The 17,739-nt window shown below is 35.5% G+C and overlaps 1 protein-coding gene and 1 long non-coding RNA gene across 4 annotated transcripts in view; one reads left to right on the top strand and one right to left on the bottom strand.

The window, feature by feature from the left end:
- Positions 1-1,627: 1,627 nt before the first annotated feature.
- Positions 1,628-17,739, bottom strand: part of LOC125671757 (uncharacterized) — a 22,089-nt gene continuing 5,977 nt past the window's right edge. The window contains exon 4 of one of the 2 annotated variants that reach the window (XR_007368737.2): positions 1,628-1,766. This is a non-coding gene — a long non-coding RNA (uncharacterized LOC125671757). Of the gene's footprint in view, positions 1,767-16,762; positions 17,096-17,739 lie in introns of those variants that run through there. The other variant, XR_007368738.2, reaches the window with a different exon arrangement.
- The window catches only part of LOC125671738 (glycosyltransferase 1 domain-containing protein 1-like), a 13,434-nt gene continuing 4,971 nt past the window's right edge, over positions 9,277-17,739 (top strand). The window contains exons 1-10 of one of the 2 annotated variants that reach the window (XM_048907614.2): positions 9,282-10,154; positions 10,292-10,384; positions 11,188-11,342; positions 14,077-14,179; positions 14,488-14,539; positions 14,630-14,669; positions 15,037-15,192; positions 15,502-15,551; positions 16,522-16,565; positions 16,757-16,877. In XM_048907614.2, coding sequence (XP_048763571.2) covers positions 10,311-10,384; positions 11,188-11,342; positions 14,077-14,179; positions 14,488-14,539; positions 14,630-14,669; positions 15,037-15,192; positions 15,502-15,551; positions 16,522-16,565; positions 16,757-16,877 — 795 coding nt within the window. In that variant the 5' untranslated portion in view covers positions 9,282-10,154; positions 10,292-10,310. Of the gene's footprint in view, positions 10,385-11,187; positions 11,343-14,076; positions 14,180-14,487; positions 14,540-14,629; positions 14,670-15,036; positions 15,193-15,501; positions 15,552-16,521; positions 16,566-16,756; positions 16,878-17,739 lie in introns of both variants that reach the window. The other variant, XM_048907623.2, reaches the window with a different exon arrangement.

Here is a 17,739-nt window from a genome sequence, read left to right as displayed (position 1 = left end):
ACAGTAATTAGTGGTAGGATGGGGGACATAGAATACTGTAAAACTCACAGTAATTAGTGGTAGAATGGGGGACATAAAATACTGTAAAACTCACAGTAATTAGTGGTAGAATGGGGGACATAAAATACTGTAAAACTCACAGTAATTAGTGGTAGAATGGGGGACATAAAATACTGTAAAACTCACAGTAATTAGTGGTAGGATGGGGACATAAAATACTGTAAAACTCACAGTAATTAGTGGTAGGATGGGGGACATAAAATACTGTAAAACTCACAGTAATTAGTGGTAGGATGGGGACATAAAATACTGTAAAACTCACAGTAATTAGTGGTAGGATGGGGACATAAAATATTGTAAAACTCACAGTAATTAGTGGTAGGATGGGGAAATAAAATATTGTAAGACTCACAGTAATTAGTGGTAGGATGGGGGGGACATAAACTATTGTAAGACTCACAGTAATTAGTGGTAGAATAGGGGGACATAAAATACTGTAAAACTCACAGTAATTAGTGGTAGGATGGGGGGGACATAAAATACTGTAAAACTCACAGTAATTAGTGGTAGGATGGGGGGATATAGAATACTGTAAAACTTACAGTAATTAGTGGTAAGATGGGGGACATAGAATACTGTAAAACTCACAGTAATTAGTGGTAGGATGGGGGGGGGGACATTAAATACTGTAAAACTCACAGTAATTAGTGGTAGGATGGGGGATGTAGAATACTGTAAAACTTACAGTAATTAGTGGTAGGATGGGAGGTACATAGAATACTGTAAAACTCACAGTAATTAGTGATAGGATGGGACATAAAATACTGTAAAACTCACAGTAATTAGTGGTAGGATGGGGGACATAAAATACTGTAAAACTCACAGTAATTAGTGGTAGGATGGGGGATGTAGAATACTGTAAAACTTACAGTAATTAGTGGTAGGATGGGAGGTACATAGAATACTGTAAAACTCACAGTAATTAGTGATAGGATGGGACATAAAATACTTTAAAACTCACAGTAATTAGTGGTAGGATGGGGACATAAAATACTGTAAAACTCACAGTAATTAGTGGTAGGATGGGGGACATAAAATACTGTAAAACTCACAGTAATTAGTGGTAGGATGGGGACATAAAATACTGTAAAACTCACAGTAATTAGTGGTAGGATGGGGGACATAAAATACTGTAAAACTCACAGTAATTAGTGGTAGGATGGGGACATAAAATACTGTAAAACTCACAGTAATTAGTGGTAGGATGGGGACATAAAATATTGTAAGACTCATAATAATTAGTCGTAGGGTAGAGACATAAAATATTGTGAGGAACCTTGTTTTGGTTTTTACTGTTGTACATAACCACTTATTGATAGTTTAATTTTTATGATTGAGGAATGGACTGCATTGTCTTATTGTTATCTATTATTGGTTTTGTTGTGTGTATATCATTCCACAAAGAAATTCTCATGTGTGTTTCTAGATCGTGTCTACTTTTGCTTTGATGTGCCATCTTCCTGTCAATATGGTGATTACCTTTGATTGTGTAACAGTATGAGAGAAAATGCAACGGACCACACCGAGTTTCGAACCCACCCCCCCCCCCCCCAATATTCAGTCAGGTGTTCTACCAACTTAGCTATCTGGCTATCGGCGATAAAACCATTATGACCGCATCATTCCTCCCTTCTTAAATATCCTCTGATCTTCTGATCTTGAAGACTTCAACCCCGATTTTTTCCCTGAGAGGTATTTTGTCAAATCTAAAAAAAGAAAAGAAAAAAAAAACAACTATGAAAAGATTACCATTGTACATAAGAAATAAGATTTTTTATTTTTTTATTTTATTTTTTTTTTTATTTTTATTTACTTATTATGTGAGCACGAGAATCTACGTTTGTAGATTGGAAATAGATAATGACCTTTTTGCACTTAATGTACGGGAAAACTCATCATATGAATTTTGAGAATTCAAAAGAACAAATTAGGAGTATTGTAATTTTTTTAATTGCACATAAATCTCAAAGTCTTGTCTTAAAATTTAACATTAAATCAAATTGGGGTTATGGATCAAATTGAATTGTTGGTCAAAATGCTGAATTTTCATAGCAAATTTCGGTAAAATTAATAAAGATGTTTTTTTAGGAATAGATGTTCTGTTTACAAAAGCATATCGAACCAAATTAATGAATAGACAACATTTGAATTCGGTCAATCTCCACTACTTGTATCATGAGTTACAAAATTGAAATACACGCCAAGAGTGATTGTGATCTGAAAGATCTATGGCAAAACTCTTAATGGAATACAATTTGCATTTGAATTAACCATATATATTATTTCAACCCTGATATGAATATCTCGCTCATTATTTGCTATCTGATGTTATTCTGAGTTATTCCCCTTGCATACGTTTTAGGAAATATACCCACTGCATCTTTACGGTAATTCTAGAGCTCATCTTATTATAGTCCAATGTATTAATCAAAATGCACATCTTGCCAACTGTCAAGGTTCCACCTGTCAGATACTTCTGAGGGTCAAGAACTGTGTCTTCGCATCGTGAATCTTTTCCATAAAGAACACGTAAAATACATGTATATTTCTATTCAAACACTAGATGAATGCCCGAGTAAGGACTTTTTTAAAAGCATGTTTGAATGAATGATATTCAAATGAATTTTAAGATGGGGGGGGGGGCTGCGTGCATTAGTTATGTTCTATTTATTGATATCATATAGTAAATAAAACTTGAAAATAGGAAGTCGCTTGGAGCTCATCCTTGTGTAACATAAATGATCTCTCTCCGTGCGAATTGTCTATCATGCCTCGTTCTGGGCCCTTTGTTCTGGAAATTTCCATTGTTAAGGCTGATTGAAAACTAAAATCTCGGATTGAAGAAAAGAACAGGTATATTTCATCAATGAACAATTATTAAAACTTATTTCTTCTGTAAGATCAAAATCAAGCATCAATAAACAACGGATTCACTCCATATCGTATTACCTTTCAAAAAGTTGCCATTTAAAAACCCGACTTAGATCCATCAAAGCGTCTCCACCACTTTACTCTCATTCTTTTTTAAGCGCTAAGCGTAGCTTAAGCGCTTATTGCCGCCAGTTGGATTTTGCTTTTGTCATCATGTTTCCGGTTGATCGCCACCTATAGGCGAATTTATGCATCGCTGTAGTCAACAAGTCGTGCTTAAAGTAGTCGTAATTTTGCAACCGATCTAGCACGGGGATAACATTCATATCTGCAGTTGCATTCCCCCCCCCCCCCCCCCGGAAATACAGTTCGTTGAACAGTGAATAAAATATGTATAAAAAGGATTATATTTTTGTCCTCATTCTTGGGGAAAATGAGACACAGATGCAGGTCATTCTTCAGTTAAAATTCCCATTTGAATCTGCGTCTGTAATAATTAAAGTGATTCAAAATCTAAAATTGAATAAGAATATGTGTATGAAACCGTTATAGCTAGGGTGCCTTTGCATTGTTACCTTCGCATGGCGCTTAGAGGCCAGGAAAATCAATTTGCATGGTGCAATCTATAATTAGAAGCCACGTCATTAAGCTATACACGAGTCAGGAGGGTTTTCCATGTGTGTTTTGGCTGTTGTTCCGACTCAGTAAAATTTTTGTCCGACGCAGCAAAAATGTGTGCAACACAGTAAAAAATTAACTGATCCGCGTCCATTGTGAACGAGAAAGAATTTGTGCACGATTATGCTTTGACAGCGAAGGAGAGAGATCGGTGTCTCAGAAGGATGATATTGCGTAACTGCTTACACCTTCCCCGATCATATATGTAAGTCGTTCATGCAGAAATTTAGAGGATGCAACGGTGTAACTTAAGCTTACTTTATTATTTCTAAACGACCACGATATTCCTCAAGATCATCGTCAACACAATCAAATTTGATTTCGTGATTTAGTTTCAAAAATGAGACTAAAAATAATAGTCTTGGGGCAAGGAAAAGATAAAAGGTACAACATTATATTATATTGTATTATGGAAGACAATACCCCGGTTTCAAGTATTCAAAACACCGCGTGGAATTTTACGAGGGCTGTATACTGAAATACATATGTTTAGAACAAGTGTTAGATAAACATTGTCATTGTGTCAAGCATGAATTTGAAATGGTTTGCGTTCCACAGCACGCTACATACAACGAAAAGTAATCATGTTTTCAATTTCTTTGTACTTCAAACAAACAATTGACAATGACATGCATATGCTACATGTATTTCCGAACGTACAAAGGATGAAGAAGGGGGAGGGGCATGGATGTACTGTCGTTGTTCCCTGTCCCCACATTTTGTTTTCGCTGAACGATCTTTTCATATAAAAAGATGCATTTAGTTCTTTGGTGAGATGCCTCTTCATTATTTCTAACAGCGGTTTGAACATTACCGTTTGAAAATTACTTTTGTAACTTTTCAGTGCCTAGTTTGGGATTCTCATTTAGCTACATTTACATGTTGTAAATCTTGCATATTTATTGTGAGTCACTTCTGTTACGTTTTTTTTTTTTTTTTCATATTAGAACTCCTACACAAGCTTCGAATCTTATGGTTTTTTGCTAAGGTTATTAGCATTTTCATATAAAGAACTGTTTTACAAAATTAAAACAATAGCAATGTGTATTATGTCTCATTCAGACAAACGGATGAGTCTCCTTTGCAATATGAATATGAGCTTTTACACAAGAAGTGTAATACACACAAGTTGATGAGTACAGCGTTTAATGTACCTGTGTACAAACTCTTGGTTTTTTTTTTTTTGGTGTTTTTTTTTTTAAGATTTACGTATAACAAACAATCACTACAATTGCTAAATGTAAATCCATGCTTATATGTTAGTCTAATTCATCATCATATTTGAATTAGTATATCCTCTTGCATTAACTTTCATGTTAAAAATGAGCTATCTCCACTCTTGTTGATGACGCAGTATTCAGTTTCAAAGTAATATTACACATGCAATCGGAACTCCTCGAATGTCTCGCACACTCGACATAGATCTCGGATGTAATACGATGGCATCCATGAGCGAATTTGATGCATTGCTGTGACGTCACAATTGACAATGCATCAATTCGCTCATGGATGCCATCGTATTACATCTGAGATCTATGTTGAGCGAGACATTCGAGGAGTTCCGATTGATTGCACATGTATGATGAACATATTTTCTAAATAACTTCCTAAATTGTGTTTTCAGTTATACATTTATTTATCGGACTTATTTGGATTTAGATTCTCTCCAACCTGATTTTGAATTGAAAATAACTTCATTATTGATTACAAAAAATGATTCCACTTTCATGGTTTGATTGCTATTTACAGATAATTATGCAATGGATTATGTAGTACAAGTCATACAGATGCATGTTTATGTGTGTATTTAAATGATTTCTGGTAATGAAATGGATGTAAAGCGTTTCATAATCCTGCATTATTGGTGTGTTTTGACATGTGGCATTTGTTAGTGTATGTGGTTATGTGTAATTTTCTTTTTTGTCCAGTTTGTTTGTTCCTTTCTATTATAAGTGACTTATATATACATGTATGTATCAAACTATTGATTTGTTTCATTTCAGTTGTATTCTAAAAATATTTCATACACTATTTAACTGGAACACAACAGCAAGTTAGTTGCGTAATAACAATTGAACACTTTATACCGACTACTACCATTACAACTGTTTTCACATTTTCTACCAAAAATGTTCTTCTCTATAACATCACATCTGTAAGAGAAAAAAATGCATAGTCATGTAGAGCATTTAATGATCCTGGAACCGGAGCAGAGCGGGTCAGAAACCCTTGCCTTGGGAAGATGGGTGGGAGCTAAACAGGGTATAAAGTGTTCATTTGTCAAATATTTGAATAACATAGCCTTAAATGCTATTGATTGATTGTATCTTGTTTAACGTTCTTCTCAATAATTTTTAATTCATATGGAGACGTCACCAAGACCGGTGAAGGGCTTCAAATTTAGGCCTATGCTCGGCGCTCACGGCCATTGAGCAGTGTGGGTTCTTTAGCGTGCCACATCTACTGTGACACGGGACATCCGTTTTAAAGGCCATCTCCGAGGACCCGTGACATTCACACCTGATGCCGAGATTTTGGTGATGGAACTGTCACTACCTGTTTAACGAACTAGGTCTGTCGCGGCCGGGATTCGAACCCCGACCGCCCGCATACAGAGCGAACACTTAACCTCTAGACCATCGCAGCGGTGGTAATGCTATTGATACTAAATTCTGATTATAGATATTTAATAAGAACAGGTGTCCTTTACCAAAATTGTAAATTTCATGATCCAAGGACAGGGTTTTAATTTAGTGTGGGATCAAAATTATCATAGTGACCATTGTTTTAACAACATCATATAAAATTTATATTTCAACGTGTTGAAAAGTTTCAGGACATTGCTTCCAATCCATATTTGTTATTTTCTTACAGAAAATGTACTACTTAGTTATGCGAAAATAAAGAATAATGCATAAACCTTTTTTTAATGTTGTTCCTGCTCATTAACATTACATACAGAATTCATGAAGTCAGCTTAGCGCTTTTCAGTACTTTCAGTACTTTGATTTTATTTCGGGGTAGTTTATCGAAAACGAAAGTAAGTTTTTAATTCATATTGCGATATTTACTAATCAAATAAGATAATATCATAGCTTACGGACTTCAACTTACATATGAAACAATATGAAAGACGTAAGCAGTAACTCTGGATCAAGTGTTTTAGAGTTTTTTGGTAAAATTCATTAATTCATAAGTATAAATTTCCAAATAATCTTGTTTGGTAGGTCTATTTTTAATTCACGTGGGGATGGAGTAGATCTATTTTAATTCACATGGGGATTTCACATGGGTTGGAGTAGATCTATTTTTGATTCGCAAGGGGTGGGGTGGGGGACATAAGATCCACATGTATCTATGATATCCACACTGTATATTTACAGCAATTCTCATTGTATCATTGTTCAACACATTATAAATGCACATCTTACGAACTGTCATGATTTAACATGTCAAACACTTCTGATGACCTTGTGATCTTTTAAAATAACCCCTTTTAAATATTCTGAAAACCGTAATACCAAACCATTTTATTTCTTCGTATATTGTACATGTCTAATCAATTGTATCATATACAACTTTTTAATCACTGTAACATTCACAGTTTTTGTCATGCAAATCTACATCCCAATTACACTGTATGCATTATTATACGCAATGAATTATGACTACAAAACATGCATCTCGGTCATATTGGCGCTGCCAGCTGGGAACTTGTGAGTCCCTATCCCGATTCACACTCCATAACATATTACATTCGTTGCCTTTAATTGACGTCTATAGTCCATCTGCTACTCTCTTTCATTTTTTCGAAGTTTTTGGGGAGGCGGGCACAGAACCCTGCTGTGCCTCAAATCTAATAATTTGACCTATCTCTAATTGAACTGAAGATAAGTAGAGTTAAATTAAAGATAGGTGTTTATACTTTGTGACATATCCACAAAGGATTTGAAGGAATGATTCAGTTACATTTACTTATAAATCAAATAAACCCACCTTTAATTTTTCATTATTTTAATTTACCTGCATTTGAATTGGACACATCTAACTCCCTTGATACTAATTAATTGAACCAACTTGAGATCACATGGATATCTCACTTTTATGTTCAATTGTTAGAGGATGGGTCTAATTAATTCAAAGTTCAAATATTACAGAACAAAATATTTCTGAATTGAATCAATCTATATTTAATTTTTAAAAAGTTTTCATTTGAGAGGATAGCTTAATATGAATTCAAAACTATTTCACTTATGTGAAACATCACATGTATGCATCATTCAGTATACAACTTCCACTTTCAAACAAAAACAAAGTAAAGCAAAAACAATCACAACGGACCCCCCCCCCCCCCTCCCTGAAATTAATAATAATACATGTATGAAGTACTATCTACTTTATTCAATTAAGGCTTCAAAACTCCAAAGTTTGATTTTTACTTCTAAATTCACTATACGTAATTATCTTTTATCCACCCGTACATACACGGGTACGGGTTAATGTCAAGTGAATTATAAAATGTTGTAAGAATGTTGTGCCGCATATCGATCTCGTTGCCTCGTTTGTCCTCCACTTATCTTCTTTTTTTAGAATTACTTAATACACGGTCGCACTGATTGTTCAAAAGAATGGAGTCCTCTATAGCGTTAGTTTCATGTTGATGTGATGATTGCCATTCAAATAAACTTATTAGCTTGAGTATCATTTCTAGGGTATCAAGGCACTTACCAGGCCCAGTCAGACATTTAAGTATTTATAGGTTTGGGGTTAGGTAGGGTGTGTAGGAGATTATAACATTTATATTCCTTTGTTAGAGGGGTGGAGGGGGGGAGGGGGGGGGGCACCAGCTGGTGGCAGCGATAGACTTGCCTAGATGGTCGAGCGGTCTAGTTCGCTGGTTACCTGCTACTAGATTTGGTTCCGCAGGTCGTGTGTTCAACACGGGTCAGGGTATATATATATATATATATATATATATATATATATATATATATATATAAAAATATATATCTTATAAGTAAGGAGACCGGTAACACGGTCGAAATATTTCAACAAAGTGTTTAAGTTTTTTCCTGTGTGTGTGTGTGTATATATATATATATATATATATATATATATATATATATATATATATATATATACAACTGCGTGAAAATCTTTTAGTATTGTACAAATACTTCAAATCGATCAATAATCAAATTGTTGATTGTTTTGATGTTTTCCGCCACACTCAACAATTTTTTAGTTATATGGTGGAAGAGAGAACTAAGATACAATGTACCTGGAAGAGACAACCGACCTTCCGAAAGTAAGCTGGGAAACTTTCTCACTTACCGGCGCGAGCGGGATTCGAACCCGCGCCGACCAGAAGTGAGAGCACGATGCTCTAACCACTCCGCCACGGAGGCCCCTTATCTGATTCAATAATTAAAACACCGAAACTTCCTACCAGAGCTCACTAAGATGCTTAGATCTAGTAGAAAGTCATCAGAGATGCCAGTTTTCATTGGACGACCAAAAATAATAACCAATCATATCATTTAGGGAATTTCAAATTTCTTTTTGGTCCAATGTTGGAAAAATCAAACGAAGGCACGGGGAGATGAATATGGTTTTTTTTTTTATCATATAACTAAACAAGAGGCCCATGGGACACATCGCTCACCTGAGTTACCTCGTTCAGTTGTTTCAACTTCTGTGATTCTAAAATTTTCTTTCAATCTTTCTTCATATTTGACCCCATAGTGTGGCCCCAACCTAAACCCAAAGGATAACGACATAACTGGACTGATTTCACACTACATGGGGATGCCGTAATACCGATAACTAGCATGGCATTGCTGTCATTTGTTATTCGTTTAAAGATAGCCAGAATATTCGGCCCAAAATAACTATTTGTCCATGCGTTATCAAACATTGATAGCTTACAGTCTGTCGGTAGAATCAGTGTCATGAATCTTGTGGTCAAAAAAGAATTCAACACATCAATCGTGTCACTTCCCGAAGACTATTGAATAGCATGTCTTAGTGCACTCTAATGGCTATAAATGACCGAAGTTGAATGAGAATTTCCGAATTATGAAGGACTGCTCAAAGATTCTGTCCAAATATCCAGTCGAGCCGAATGTCAGTCGCAGTTAGTATGCAGAACACAGAAATAAAAGTAAAAACATCTAGCATAATGTTTGATCACAAAAATATGCACACAGAGAGATACAGAATGCATGGTGATATCCATTTTGCCATGCACAGAATAACCATTTTAACTAGTGCAATTTTCCAACCAAATTTTGTAACACCCCTATATTCGCCTCCACCACCGTCTTAGAATATGCCGATATATCTTTTCATCCTGATATACTGAGTAATGCAATATCATCTGGTAGCAGTACAATATACTTACCGGAATGAAACATTTACGTTTGGATTTTATTTCCACATGTAAACATCCTACTAGCAACTTATCGGATTTTTATCTTTGTAGATAGTGTCGATAAAACAAATAACCTCGGGGGCGATCTATTTACAGATTTGTGGACATAAGGGTACTCTGAGTGAATCACACATTCGTATTCAAAAGACTGTCAAGCATTCATTTTTCACACGGGTGCTCTTTAATTAAATCAGGTCACGGCACTATTTTTGTGAGGAACTTCGACTCTGTATTATTATGTACCTGTAGGTCACAATGGTTACCTGAAATGTCATCCACGGTGTTATTGTTGTCCCCACTCCGACAGGCGAGTGGAAATCACTCCACTATCAAACGGATCAGGTAAAGCCAATTAAAGCTCTTGTTATCATAATCTTTAAAAGATTGCTTGGTAAACAATTAACAAAATATTTTGTTAGAATACTAATAATTTTGCCAGACACGTTATATTCATGGCCGTGCTTATGGTTAAAATATCCCATGGATTGAGGCACATATTTTGTTTTCAAAAGAGCTAGGAGGAAGGTTATTTTTCTTTTGAATTTCAAAATAATTTGAAAAGAAAGCAACCGCCATTCCAACTGGTATGAATACCCAAAATAATATCATTCTAAATCGTTTAAATGCATAGTATGTGATAATTTTGATTATATACTTAATCCTGAATAAATAAACCAAACGAATTACTTTATGTCCACTGTGCTATTTCTGTAAACACTACCGTTACGTAAGATGATACCTGCTGAGAATACCAATATCCGCCCGGGGTTTAATTGACATGTTTCATACCGGATGGTAATTACTGTGTGTTAAGCAGAAGATAATGATTTTAAATCTTAAAGGACACCGATTGATTACGCCAAAATTTTAAAAAAAACTATTATATGATCGATCTGCTGGTAATGCAATACGGAATATCGGAACAAAAAAATGGAGAACTTTTCCACACAAAAAATCTTCCCTTGAAAAAATACAGTTTCTTCATTTACGTAGTGACGATCACGCTGTTACAGAACACTTTGAGAGGTCTGATGAAATCTCCAACAACAAATCAATGATTATCGTGTCAACCTCACTCTTATGCGTGCCTTTTCATTGTCTGGTTCCAGTACGACTTTGTAATTAATATCATTTTTCAATTACAGATCACATTTAGAATCTGAGTTTATTATCTGCAAAGAATGGGATCCAGCAGATTTCGATGATGAGGAACAATTTCTTAGAAAGTTGAGGGAGAATAATATAGACTTTGTTATTGCACTACACGCATACAAAGCTGGGAAATATCTATCTACTAAAGGTAAATTCACAATAATACCATCGATTTCTGTAGCGATAAAATTGAGTGAATGCTTAGATCAGCATAATTACGAAATGTAATTTGATTGAATGTGCTACTTTTACAATTGGATTGATTTCTAGCACTGATAAGACACCGTTCTATCAAAGAACATGGGACATTAAGGGCTAACATTTGCCCAACATCAAAGCGCTCTATTTTACTGTTATTCTGATTAATTGCGATTAGTGTCACCAATTTCAGCCATCTATAGATTGATTTTCATACATTCTCTGAATTTTGGAGCAAAACAATAATTAAAAAAAAAATCAGGGATTTCTGGAAACAATGAATAAATTTTGTATTAAACAAGAAATAACAAAACAAACAATTCCATGTTTTAGAAATCACTATACAAGATTACATTGAAGAAATCGTGACTAATAAACATGTTAAAATTTCTCATTTGGAGGGAAACGACTGCTTTTTGTATGATTAGACATGATCCATGAGGCGCAGATGCAGAATTTGTCGTTAGGGGCATTCCTAGAATGTGATGGGTCTGGGGTTCACTTAAATCTCAAGCCCGTTCAGTGCAGCCCGAGGGTGGATCCAGAGGGGGAGGGGCGTCCAGACCCCCCACATTTCGTTTTGCAGGCCAAGAAGTTTAAGAGTAATCTGTTATTCAACCTTAACGAGTCTTTGAATCAAAATGATATGAAAGGTGGATACTTACATCACTCAAATTTATCAACACCAGTTTATCATTTAATTACAGGATAAATAAGACCACTAATACATATTTACGATATGTTCGTCAGATATCACTTTAAAGGAATTCTTAACAAGTATATGTAGCATAAAAGTTTTGTGTAAGAAGTAGATAATTTGAAAGTGAAAAAGAAGTGCCAGGAAATACTCAGAATGCAGGATTTCTCACCATTTATCCCTGACCCCCGGCCTATTGGGAGTAACCTTGAAATCAGCTTTTCCCCCCTCTCTCTCTCTCTCTGTCTGTCTGTCTCTCTCTCTCTCTCTCTCTCTCTCTCTCTCTCTCTCTCTCTCTCTCTCTCTCTCTCTCTCTCTCTCTCTCTCATTGCGAATAAGGTCTGAGTATGGAGATTAGGATGACTAGAACTTTGGGAACAAGTAGTAAATAAAACTAAACATTTTCATGTGTAGAAAGATTGTCTTTCGATCTCCCTAAGATGTTATGTACACCAATGGGGTAGGGGTGGAGGTTGTAAAAAGTACCTAAAAGTTCAAGTACTAGACCCCCCTCCCCCTTTCACAAATTTCTGGATCCGCCTATGGAACCCCTTGATGAGGAGGAGCCGTGAGCCGGCGTCCCCTCCCCCATGAAACCAATATTGACGCCACATTGGCCTACTGACTGATTTTACAATGATAGATTTATAAACATGAAGTACATGTAGCACATTTCTTAACACAGTAACTCTATGGTTAAAAATGATTATATTAATGATGATAATATATAATCAGATGCTATATCTCGCTATCTCTCTCGCTTTCTCTGGGAGGAGGAGGTGCCAGTTACGGACCCCCCACCCCCACCCCACCCCCACCCCGCCTCCCTCCTCCGCTTATGTAGTGGGTTGTGAAAATTCCATTGGTGCATTCAACTAAGCGATAAGTTTGATATTCTACAGGTGGTTTTCTTGTATTTATACAAAGAAAATATTCTTTTTCAGAAACGCTGCTTGATTATTTTTGTGCTTGGAGGCGAGGCCATTTATTGGCTTTTTACATGTGCATGAGTAGATGTTACATTCTATGAATGTCAGATTAAGATGCCTATTATTTATTTATTTCCAAAATTGATAAGCACAGAATATTTATTTCCAAAATACTTATTGGCAGTCCCCCACCAAATTCATGTGTTCATATAAAACATAAATATTCTAATCTGTCATAAATCATCAGATCCACCTAGACCAAAAGGTGGACGCTAAAAATTACTCCGCAGAGTAAATGCATGAAGAGATCGGGTTATTTGTCCCCGCCCCCGCCCAGATGATGTGGATCAGAAATAAAACAGGCTTCTTTTAGTTACAACTCTTGATCGCGATTTTTACTTACAGGTTGCAGTACATGCAATACATTGCTGTAGTGAGTATTCACAAGTATATATGTCTATGATTGCTTGTGTAATAGCGAATTTCAGTATATTTTTCATCGATGCTATCACCAATATTAAGACAGCAAGTAGATATATCAAAATGATAAGCCTTGATAATGAAGCAGCATTGCGAAGAACCAAAAAAGAAAGAATCGACTTTTTTCATCAAAAGGACTGTACTTGATGGAGGAACAAAAGCGGCATCGGTGCATTAAGCTTGATATATTATGTGCTGCATGCCTGCATCTTCAGCATACATGCACGATGTATCTTAGTCCACTTGTAGACTGCTGTTTAAATAGTGTTTTAAATATCATAGTGCTTTTAGCTGTAATGTTGTGTACTTAGCGTTAACGTTCAAATACCTACCTTGCTCGTGGAAATGGCATACTTATAATTTTCGAGGAAAGGGTAATTTTCACGGGGGAAAGATAATGATACGTGTCGACGTTTCGGCAGATTTTCACCTTACAAGTTTTTCTGGATAAAAGAAAAGTATCACTACATGCCACACACGTGATACTGTTGACTTTTTTGCACTCTCGGTTTCCTTCTTAATCATGTTCTACAGATTTGAAATAGAAATTGATTATTATTTTTTAAATGAATTTGCAGTACCCATTCCGTACATTTTGATATTTGGTGGCACGGACATAAATCAGCTACATACCGATGAAGACAAATTATGCAAAATGTCGCGAGCGGTGGAGGGAGCGAGGTTAGTATTCGTTTATCAATCTCCATTTAAAATTCACATAAATTCTTTAAAAATTCTCCAAAAAAATATGTTTAAATTTTAATGATAAAATGCACATTTTCAAATATGTAATATTGGCCAATAACCAATAGTTTTGACCTTGACCTTCTGTTTACCAAATATGACGTCATCTAAATATAGTCCAAAAGGCTTTAAGCAGAAGTTGAGGGACAAACAAGAGTCAAACCAAGAGCACTGTGTCCTTCCATCTTCATGATCTGAATATAGAACTAGTATTCATTTCATAGTTAACTTAATTATCATTTCAGAAATATTGTTGCATTCAGTCAAGAAATGATGGATAAAGCACTTCAGATTTGGGTAAATATCCTGTTGGTTTTCGTAACTGAAGGGTCTGTTATGTATCTAACCGTTGAATATTTTATAACGACAACTGCTTCTTTTCTTCAGCCAGATTTAGTCAAGTCGAGGGCGTCCATTATAAAGCAAGGTAATTTGCTGTCTTTTAACAATCAACGTAGAAGAATGGCCGTTAGATCTAATTTTCTGTAACAGTGGGATTCTTACTTAGAGATAGCTGTAGCTTTTCGCCGATTGCGTTTTGGAACGATAGGGAATGTAACATGCAGTACACGCAATATTTCACGTCTTAAATTAGGTTTCTCTGAAGAACAATTTCAGAACCAAAAACTAAGTTTGATTAGATTTCTGGCACTTAAAAGCAAACGTGACGCAGGATGGGAGAGTAGTTTAATTGTCTACTATCTGATAATATAAACTGATTATCTTGATTGATGCAAGGCATGTTGGATTAATGGTGATGTCGTATCAAATGTTGGGTTATAATTGTTTTCTAGGTATACAAACGAGACCGTCAGCTTTGAGTTTGAGAGAGGTTCTAGTGAAACATGGGCATGTGTCGTCTGCCGTGATTACGGGGGCTACAATTTTCCTCTTCGTGGGGAGCATACGTCCCGTGAAAGATCCCCTGTATCTCATCAACACTATGACAGGTATCGTCTGCCTAGAAAAAGCATAACGTCTGCTTTTAATTGCAAAATATAGACATGAGACAGCAAAACGTTTTCTATTTGAAGTGTAATCATGTTGCATTGTATGGTGTGATAAATATATTAAAATCTAACACCAGAATTGTAGTTTTAAAATAGTTTTGGGGTAAACAATATACATGTACTTTTGTTTCGGAAATAAAAATGTGTGTTTCCAAGCAATTTCTGTAGTAAAAGTACAGAATAATTTGTATAGGGTATCCTCATTTCGGTAGGAGACTTCACAAATAAGTAAAATTTATCTCTTTGAAGAATGGCATAAAGAGAGGACAGATATTTTGTACGTGATCATTGGACCAGAGGTAATTTTATCAGTTGTGCAGTAAAGTTATAATACTGTGTTATTTAGATTGAATTCATTGATGTTAACAATTCATCATCTGTCGAGTTGTAATCAAACCTGCCGAGTTTTACTGTCCCTCCGCAAGAAACAGGAACTCTTGAACGTGAATTTAACAGTAACACTTAAACGTGATTTGTAACGTTACAATAACCCTTAAACACGATTTTAACATTAACACTTAAATATGATTTTAACACTTAAACTTAAACATGATTTTAGCATTAACACTTAAACATGATTTTGACATTAAAACTTAAGCATGATTTTGACAGTAACACTTAAACACGATTTTAACAGTAATGCTTTAGATTTTTGGCTAATTATTTTCTTAAAATTGATGCATTCATGTACAACAATTGACTTTGGATTGCACGTGCTATGTCAGTGATTTTTTTTTGTCTGTTGAGGCTGGTGTACTTTTTTTTCAAAATGTGTAGTTCTGCTTGTTGTCAAACTGAGTTGGAAATAATCGTGCAAAATGTTTCCTTACAGCATGTGTGTTATTCATAGATGTAACGTAGCAGACGCCACATGATATCACATAATTTATACCCCCCCCCCCCAAAAAAAAACAACTTAATTTGATGAATTGAATTTGAGATAAGATATCATACTAAAGGTTAACATTACTTACATGTACCAATATAGACATCTTTACGCTTCTTTCTATTCCTGTTCACATTTCTTAGGAATTCCTTTACATTTTTAGGAATTCCTTTACATTTTTAGGAATTCCCTTTACATTTTTACGATTTGTTTCACGAATTCTTCCAATAGGTTGTTTTGTATGGTCTGTGATGAAAATTGAATGTATAGACTTTAATCGTTTCGTGCATTTAGAGATGTATTAAAGAGTATTTCACTTACTAGACGTTACACATGTAATTGTTACCTGTTTCAGTAAATTGGAGCAATAATTTACTTTTCAGTATGGCGAGGATTACTTTGCTGTATTTAACGGGGCAATACATGGGTATGCAGATCACAGAGCACTTTAATAAGCAGTCAATATTCAATCATTCAAAAGAATGAAGTTTTTCCAATGAATCTCCCAATAAAAATAAAAATCTAAGAAATGTTGAAGAACTACATGTATTCCAGTTTTAAAATTAGTCATCAATGTTGTCAAAACTAAGAATTCGCTCTTAATTACTTCCATTTCAGAGCAAAGGGTGTTATATATTTGGGTGAGATGAGCATAGAAAACGCGCATGCGTGTATGAGGGACAGTAGTTCCTTGGTCAACACGTCGGAAAGCGAGGGCATGGCGGCTGTTGTTTTAGAGGTTGGTAATCTGTATCGATCAAATCCTGTGTATAACACGCAAGATAATTTGTGGATATCCCGTGTCTCTAATTTGTGGATAATCCGTCCCTCTAATTTGATTTTCTTTTGCAATTGAGACAACCCTTATACAATAGTAGGACAAACTTCCATGGGTTGACCTAATTTTCTTCCGGAGCTCCAGGTCCTTTATTTGAGGTGACAGGGGATGGTTTGGTTCTGAAATATGTGGGTACGGGTATAAATCAAAGTAAGATTATGACAGACTAAAAAATCCCATTTCCCTTTTATGTCAATACTTGTAGATGTATTTCATATTAGTGTAGTTAATAAATAATGATCCTTACATGTGATCCATATATATACTGGTGCACAAAACATGCTCTAAGCAGGTGCCCCTTTCTGGCTTTGATTTTCTCTCGTTTGGGCTAAACCCGCTCCACCCAAACGGGATCAGGGTACATGTACCGTGTGAGGGGATTTATACACTGTACACAATCAAGAACTTTGTCTGCCCTTCTTAAAAATCTACCTTTCATCCGGGGTCATCCACCTTCCCTCTCAGCTACAGACCTTTTGCTGGACCATGCATGTTTTCACCTGAATTTCTATAGCAACTGACCACATGGCTTAGTTTTGTATTTGCACCTATCTATATGCTAGGAATCGTGGAGATACCTACATGTTGCAGATCAACTTTTTCATAATGTTATCGGCTACACTTTGACATAATTCCTAAAATTATTTTACATATTTAATATAACTTCAAATATGGGATATTTCCATTCTTTAAGAAAGTTGACCGGGTCTGTCTCCTGCTGCCTTAATATGTCCAGTACACTTCTCAGCATGATTAAGGACAA

This window comes from Ostrea edulis, chromosome 1 (genome assembly GCF_947568905.1).
Source record: "Ostrea edulis chromosome 1, xbOstEdul1.1, whole genome shotgun sequence".
NCBI lineage: Eukaryota > Metazoa > Mollusca > Bivalvia > Ostreida > Ostreidae > Ostrea > Ostrea edulis.
This window is presented reverse-complemented; position numbering and strand designations above follow the sequence as displayed.